This window comes from Zophobas morio, unplaced genomic scaffold, assembly GCF_036711695.1.
Source record: "Zophobas morio isolate AGI-343-1 ecotype UQ-CSIRO unplaced genomic scaffold, CSIRO_AGI_Zmor_V1 ptg000479l, whole genome shotgun sequence".
Lineage (NCBI taxonomy): Eukaryota > Metazoa > Arthropoda > Insecta > Coleoptera > Tenebrionidae > Zophobas > Zophobas morio.
In genome coordinates this window covers 57,993-66,807 of record NW_026972582.1, presented here as the reverse complement: position 1 = coordinate 66,807, position 8,815 = coordinate 57,993, and the positions used below count along the sequence as shown (strand labels likewise).

At 19.8% G+C, this 8,815-nt stretch overlaps 1 protein-coding gene across 1 annotated transcript; it reads right to left on the bottom strand.

Annotated features, from left to right (window-relative positions):
• Positions 1–1,502: 1,502 nt before the first annotated feature.
• Positions 1,503–8,574, bottom strand: LOC135121062 (tRNA (guanine(10)-N2)-methyltransferase homolog). Its single transcript, XM_064045369.1, has 6 exons — positions 8,497–8,574; positions 7,717–7,845; positions 7,406–7,534; positions 7,297–7,354; positions 4,274–4,394; positions 1,503–1,607 (listed from the first exon to the last, which is right to left on the bottom strand). Exons 1-6 carry the CDS (start codon positions 8,531–8,533, stop codon positions 1,503–1,505), a joined length of 579 nt encoding a protein of 192 aa, XP_063901439.1. The 5' UTR covers positions 8,534–8,574.
• Positions 8,575–8,815: the final 241 nt, after the last annotated feature.

The following is an 8,815-nucleotide window of genomic DNA, read 5'->3' as shown; positions in this document are numbered from 1 at the left end:
AAATCAGATTTTATAAAAAGGTTCGCCCGACCCCGTCAAGCAATTACATATTTCGTTTTATTATTTTTCCAAGACACGAAGTTTTACATTTTCAGGTCATACTTTTTTATTATTATTAAAATACAGAACGATGTAATTTTAAGAAACCGAAAGTACCGAAGGCATCGTTGTGCAATATGCATTCTTTTCTTAAAATAACTCTTTAGGAGAGCTTACAAACGAGTTAAAAAACTCTAAACCGTTTTCAAAGGCAATTTAACTTATACTTCTTTCTGTTGATTATAACCATTTACTCCAAATAACGAAAGGCTACTTAAAAATCTTAACGTGATTTGTTTTAAAAAAATCATCTTTTCTTGGTTTTTTTGGTTTCTATTCCTTTTACTTTAACACTGGCTAAATATATTATGCTGAGTCAAAAAACTTTAAAAACATAAAGTAATTCAGAAGGGGTAAGTTTAAATTTAATAGAATCAAAGAGCGATTTTTTAGTTGCCCCAGGGTAAACATAGATTTATACTTTCCTGCAAACAACAATATTGTGTGACTAACCTATTCTGGTCGTACTAGTTCTTAGTAATAGGACTGTGGTGTAATAGCTTACAGAGTCATTAAAACATAATCTCAACTGTAAAAAGTGACTGCATTTGACATCAACTTCAAAATGTAAACTATTTACCTCACCTCAGAGCTACTATAACCATACTAAAACAATTTTTGGAAGAAAAACCAATATTTGCATTGTTGCACCTGTAATAAGAAAATAATCTCAATAACATTAGCGGATTTAAAATTAACTTTTTAAGAACTATCAAAGTAAAACAGTTAAACAGCTAATTAAGCTGTTTAAGTTCTGTTGCATTACTCGCACGAAACCAATTTAAAAGTTCTTTTGCGTGAGAACAAAGAAGTTCTTGTAAAAATTAAAATGACTTCTAATAGTGATCTATCGAGTTACTTTTTAAAAGAGTGTCAGGGAAAAATAAGAATCTTTCCACCATTTCATATTTTAAATAAATTGAAAAAACAAAGAAAAAGAGTGGATAAGGATCCTTTTTTATGAATTTAAACTGTTCGAACAAGAAATGAATTGTAAACCTTAAATAACGGAGTAGTTGGATGTATCATGCTACAGTGTTTAACATTTTTTATGAAATTTAATTTAATTTAATTTTACATAATTTCTGAATTTTTTTATTTCTTGAAATATTATTAGTATTTTAATGTATATTTTTAATAAGCTCTATAAACGTATATATTTATAATCTCTGATTGTTTGACACCGTAAACTATTTTTTTTGCTGGGATTTTTGCTATTAGCCTTAAACCCACTTCCTACAATATTTAATAAAAAGAGAAAAGACTATGAATGAAAGCGTCTATGTGGTAGTTTATTAAAGTTCTTCCAGAACGTCAAAAAAAAGGAATATAATTATAACATAACCATTTATTATTAAATTAATCGCAATTTAAAATATTAAACTTCAAAATGACACGAATTTTTAAATTTTTATTTCTTTTTCAATCGCACCGACTTTACTAAATATGTTTAATCGAAAGCTATTGTAGTACGAAGATAGCGCTTCAGGGAGATCAGTTCCATTTTCCTAATATTATTTGTATATAATTTTGATACTTCAATATTTTTATAAAAAGTATAATATATTACAAACAATATATTTTTGTAGTATAAAATTTTAAACCTTTTTCTTTATTAAAATCTTTTACTTTATTATAATTAATAAATAAATAAAATTTAAAAAATTAGAAGAGCAGAGTTCTTACTAAAAAAAAATTACTTTTTTCTAATTAATTTATAATGTACAAAACCTTGTTACAAACTGAAACAGAATTGTAGACAAAAATAAATAACTATATTATATAGTAATTTTATATAAATTTCAAAAAAAAATTTTTAATCCAAACATAGTAGTTACTAAAATGAGATTTAAAGAAAATAATTTGGAGATATATAATTACTAGAAATAAAAAAAAATCAATTACACAAAATAAAAAGTATATAATTTTTTTTAAGAAATACATAAAAAAAAGCAGTTCAAAATTTTTATATAAGAAATAAATCTTTAATCTAGAACAAAATTGATAAAAAAATTAAATCATTTTGTAACAATAAGTTTTATAATAATAATCAAATTTCAAAATATCAAAAAAAAATGGTTAAAAGGAAATAAAAAATAAAAAAGTTATATTTTTATATTAATTTAAAAAATAATATACTTCTTTATTAGTAATTTACAAAAAAAAATAAATTTGAAATTTTTTTTTTTCAAAAGTGAAATTTAAATAAATTTAATAAAATTATTGCTTAAGAGTTTGAATAATATAAAGAATAAAAAAATGTAAAAATAAAATTAACAAAAAAAAAACCCATTAACGTTTTAAGTTTAAAAAAAAAATTTATTAACGATTTTTAAAAAAAAATATTTTTTTTAATTTCCTTAAAAAATTATTAAATAAATTATACAACTTTAAATAAAAAATTAACTAAATATAATATTTTTAAAGTTTCAAGACAAAAAAGAATTAGTTTTTAAAAATAATAAAACATTTAAAAAAAATAAATTATTTTAATTTACAAAAATATTAAATAAATAATATAAAACGACAACAATAAAAAACTGTAAAGTTTAAAAATTAATAATTATTACTATAATTTTTTTAAAAAAAAAAAATTATTTTTAAAAAGAAAATTATTCAAATTTACTTACAAAAATATTAAATAAATAAATAATCTTAAAAGTATATATTTTTACTGTTTTGTATTAATAAAATTTTTACCGATAAAAATTAAAAACATTAACTTTGATAATTTTTATTTTTAAAGTTTTAATTAAATATTATAATATTAAAATGTTTTTAAATATATTAAATAAAAAATTTATTTTTTTTATTGTTAATTATAAATATTAATTAAAAAATCGTTAAAAAAAATTTATTATTTATTTTTCACATTATTACACAAAATTTACTAAAACTAATTTTTAAATATATAAAAAATCTAATAATAAATATATATTTTATATTGAATTTTTTTAAATAGACAGTTAAGCAAAAAATAATCATAAGTAAATAATATATAAATTATGAAATTATACACGAAAAAAAAATATTATAAATTATAAAATTGTATCAAAATTATTTATAAAGCTTCATTCTAATAATAGTTGGAAAAGTTTATTAATCTTAAAGTTTTATTATAAAAAACTGTATTAAACTTTCTGATTAATAAAAATTGTAATAGTAAATTAAATTATTAATTAAAAAAATTTTAATTTTTTTTTCATATTTTAATTATTTTATAAATAAAAAGGGAATTTTATATCAAGAAACGTATTATCTTTTAATTTTCAGCCAATGAAATAAAGAAGAAATCTAAACGAAATCAAAAAATTCCTTCGTATATAGTTATTATAAATAAATTATAATTAAAATTCATATTATAAATATATTATACACTTTAAATTTTAGTAACCGATAAAAAAATTGATTATAGAAAAATTATAAAATAAAATTAACTTCACAAGTAAAAATGAATTATGTATTATAAACAAAAATATTATAAATGAATGAAACTTTTTCATTATATAAATTTTGCTTTTTAATTTTTCTAAGCAATAAAGCGAGGCGAAATTCAAACAAAGAAGTTAAAAAAATTATAACAAACTATAATTGACAATTTTTTTTTTGAATTAAATTTTATCATAAAAAATATTTCGTATACTAAATTTTTAAACCAATAATGCGATATAAAAATATTAAGAGAAATTAGTAATTAATTGCTTCATTAATGATTATTTATTACCAATAAATATTAATTAAATTTTATAATAATATCTATTATTTAAAAGTATGATTGATATGTTTTAATATTTTAACCAATAAAAAATTAAAAAATTGTATTATTTAAAAGATATAAGAAAAAAATAACTTCATATGAACGACTAATAATAATAAAAATAATAAAAATTCTTGATATATCATTATTTTAATACCAATAATAGTAAATAATGATTATTAATGATATTTCTATTATAATTTTGAATATATAAACTTAATATATTATAAATAGATTGAATTTTATTTCATACTTTAACTTTTTCTTAAAATTATCTCAAAAATAGCAAAAATAACATGAAAAACTGATTCCTATTTTAATTTTTCTGATAATTAATAAAAATGAAGTAAAGTTGATATTTTAATTATTTATTCCCAAAAAATAGAATATAAATTTTATAGTAATAATAGAATTTACTTCGTATTCTGAAGTTTTTTCCATAACAAGTAAACGGCGAGACCATCTAAAGGTAAGCGGATCTTCAGAATTCGAAATCAACGTTAAAGAAGGATGACTCGGAAGTTTCGACTCACTGTACCTAAAAGAAATATATAAAAAAAATTAGAAATAAATAATAAACATAAATAAATTAAGATATATAAAATATATAAAAGTATATTAATTAAAAATTAAGAGTAATACTAACAAAAAATATAAAAATATAATTTATAAACAAGTAATTATAAATTAATTCAAAATAAATAATATACAAAAAACATTTAGAAAAGTAATAAAGAAAGAAATAACGAAATAATAAAAAACTGAAAAGTAATTATTAAATGAAAAATAATAATAAATAAATATAAAAAATTATTTTATATACAAAATATATTATTAATGTTATTTTATTATTAATAAAAATAATTATTTTTAATAAATGCTAACCGCTTTGTTAATTGAAATATAAAGTTTACAGTAAATAAAAATAAAAAAGTTTTTTTTTTATATATTTATTAAAAAGTAAATAATAAATTGTTACTTTATTGTCTTTTATTATAATATTAAGTAAATAAAAAAGTTTATAAATTTATTAATTAATAAAAAGTTGTTGCTTTGTTGCTTTTTATTATTATATATAATAATTATTAGGTAACTAAAAGGTTTAAATTAGAAAAAATGAAAAATTATAAATTTATTAATAAATGAAAAGTTTTTACTCTATTGCATTTTATGATAAGTAAATATGTTTATTAAGTAAATAAAAAGTTTATATAAAATAATAATAGAAATAAAAATTTTAATAAAAATATTTTAATATTTGTTAATAAGTAAATAAAAAGTTAATTATATGCTGTATTTTTATATAAAAAAAGGTAAATTTTATAAATTTTAATAAATATCTAATAAATACTATAAAAATAAGTAAATAATAATATTTTATATAAAAATAAAAAAATATCAATAAGTAAAAACACTAAAAATAAAACAAAATTGGTATAAAGTAAAAGTAAGAAGTTTTTTAAGTTAAAAAAAAAACTTCACAAGTAAATTATATAAAACTTCTATTGAGAATTCAACAAAAAAAAAAATTCAAAAATAATTTGAAGTTTTTGTTTAAAAAAAATAAACTTTAAATTTATGAAATAAAAAAACTTGTAAAAAACAAAAATTAAAAACACCTATAAAAAAATGAACAGTAGAAAAACTTTTTATAGAAAATATATTAAAATTCTATAAAACTTTTAGGAAAAATCAAAAAAATTAATTATAAATTTTTTTTATAATAATAAATAAATTATAAACTTATAAAAAAATAAAAAGACGAAAACTTCCTTAAACTTTTACTTAAAATATAATAAAAACTACAGAAATAAGTTAACTATCAATTTTTTTATTAAAAAAAATTAAAATATAAAAAAAATAAATTAATATAAAACTTCGTTATATAAACTTTTATTAATTGAAAAAATTGAAAATTCCAACAAAAATAAGTTGACTTAAAAATTTATGATCCAAAAATAAGATAAAGTTAAATTAAATAATAAAAAATTTAAAATTATGAAAATTTCATTAGATGTTATTAAAAAGCAAATTAAAAAATACAAGAATTATAAACCATTATAAAAAATTTTCATACAATAAAAATCTAAAAAATTTTAATAAAAAAATTAATGTAAAAACTTTATAAAAAAAACATTTTAATAAGTAAATTAGCCAACTTTGGTCGAAAGGTCGGCAGCCAAAAAACTAATCTTCCTCTTATTATGAGCCGCCGAGCTGAAAAGTCAAGCAAGTCGTGCAAAATGCGAGAAAGTGTATAAGGTCGGGTCCTTCGAAAGTGACTTCTTATATAAATATATAATAGTACAATGAGCCAATAAAAAACACAAAAAAAGTGACAAGTTGACCAATCGGATATTGAATAAATATATTTCATGTAAATTGTTTTATAAGTTATTTTAAATATTATTTTATGTATATTGGCGGCTGCTTCAGCGTAGTTCTTATAGTGCATCTCTCAGTGATACTCAGCGAAAAGGCGAGACAGCAGTTTAATGGATTTTTATGCTCTAAAGCCTCGGAGTGGAGTAGCCTTGTGGTTGACCCTTTCTACTACCCCTGGGCATCCGCATATTCCCATTTGATAAATCTCTTGTAATTAGGCTAAGCTACCTTGTAGTGCTGCTTTACTCTCCCTAATTTCTTGTAAGAATATCTCTCAGAAGTAACCATTTGTTAATAATGAACATCTAAAAATAAATATTTTATTATACGTCGTTCCATATTAACCATCTGGGAACCGTAGCGTGATGGTGCTCAGGCGGCTAAAGAGCTTTAAACCATATTATTACAACTCTTCTTGATGTTAACTCGCTCTATATTATATTTTTATGTATTATAATGCCCCTATGTACTCTTACATATTAATTATTTATTAGTGTTTGAAGTTTTCAGCATTTACGAAAAGTTTATAAAAGGGGAGTAAATATATTAAAAAATAATTGATAGAAACTTGAAAGAAAATAACTCGACTAATAAGAACTTGAGTAAGGAAATAATTCATTAGAGCGTTTAAGGTTATTGATAATTTATAATTTAAAAAATTAACCAATAGAATTTAAAAAGAAACTATTTGACCAATAAGATGTCAAATAAGAAATATTTTCAGTGTATTAAAAGTTACTTAAAAATTGTTAGAAGTTAACCAATAAAAACATGGAAAAGACAAATTGACCAATAAGAAATCTTTAACTTGAGTTTCTTAATAAATAAAAGTTAAACGTTTCTATAAATAAAAGTTAATAAAAAAAAGTTGAACATTAAAAATTAACCAATAGAAAAATATAAAAAAGTGACGAGTTGACCAATACGTATTTGAAACTTTAAATATTTTATTATTTTTGGGTTTATTAAAAAAAGGTATAATATTATTAAATACATTTGACCAATAAGGAATTTAATAATAAGTTTACTCTTTTAATAGTTTTATAAATCTTTACTTAAGAAAAAGTTCATCTCTACGGCAAGTTCTAGGATCCTCACGAACCCCGTAAGGAGCTGCAATAATATTATTAATAATAAGAATAAGAATAATAGTATAATTATAACGATCGCAAATAACAGCATCAAAAAGTGGGAAGGCCCGGAAACAAGGGTGGCTGATGTCGCCAATCATAACATCCAAAAACCGATTTGTCAGGCGGTACTGTTCAAAGCACGTGGCTAAAGAAGCGCCATCTTATTGGAGAATGCAAATTTTAGAGCATTGTGATTCGTTTGCAAGATTAATTATAATTACTAAACACAGAAGAAAGCATACTTTACTCCCAAACAAGTTATGAATAAAAAAAATTATTTGAAAAAAAAATCATAAAAGATAAATATAAATTAACTATGGAAATTTTTATAAAAAAATAAACCTCTCGGTGCAAAAGCACGTGAGTCGATGTCGGATCCGCCCACATACGCGCCGAAGTGGGCGCAGGCGAGCAGGAGACTGGCAGTTCCCACACAAGGATCAAAAACAAGATGACTTTCTTTAATTTTTCCTATAAATTTTGAAAAGATTATTTTTAATTCCACAAAGTTGTAGAAAAAAGAAATTTGGATCCTTTTTTTATAAGAAAAAAGTTAATTCAACTGAATTTAACTTTAAAGAGAAAATTTAGATTTAGATTAATTAGAATTTAAAATTAAAATTAAAAGTTTTTTGAAATTAAAAGTAACAGAAGTAAAAAAATTCTTTATTTAAAATAAGAAATTTAGTAATAAAATTTAAACCAAAAAATTTATTAACTTTTTAAAAAATTAAATAAAAAATATTTTTTAAAATATATAACCGCACGCCTTAAAAAATAAATTTCCTAAAATTAAATAACCTTAAATAAAATTTAGAATTTTTTTTATTTTTAATTAACGATCTTATAATTATAAGAATTCCATTCCGATCAGATTCTAAATAATAATTAATAAATTAAATTTTTCTACAAATAAATTATTTACTTTTCTTTTTATAAATCTAAAAAAAAGTGAAGCAAATTTTATATATAATAGAAAACTAATTTGGCGCACTAGAGGAAATTCAAATTTATTTAATAAATGATTTTTAGTTTTCATTTAAAAACAATCGGAGAAATAATTTTATACCTAAAATTTTTATAAATTTAAAATAAAGCAACTTTTGAATATTAAAAAAAAACCCAAATTAGCACACAAGAGACTCAGCTCGGCGCACATGCTAGTAGTCCCTACAAAAACGCGTGAATTCAATTTATACTGATGAACTAAATAACGTCCTTTTGAAACGGAAACTTCTTTTCCAATAAATCTTTTTTAATAATTTATATAAATTATTGTTATAAAAAGTTTGTTATTTTAATAAAAATTTATTATCAATTTGATCAATAACATAAATATTGAAAGTAATAATTATACAAGTTAGAGGCTTTAGTACGATCTTCTTTATTATAAATAGCCAAATATTGAATAACATGGTTAGGATTTTCAAGATCTACTTTT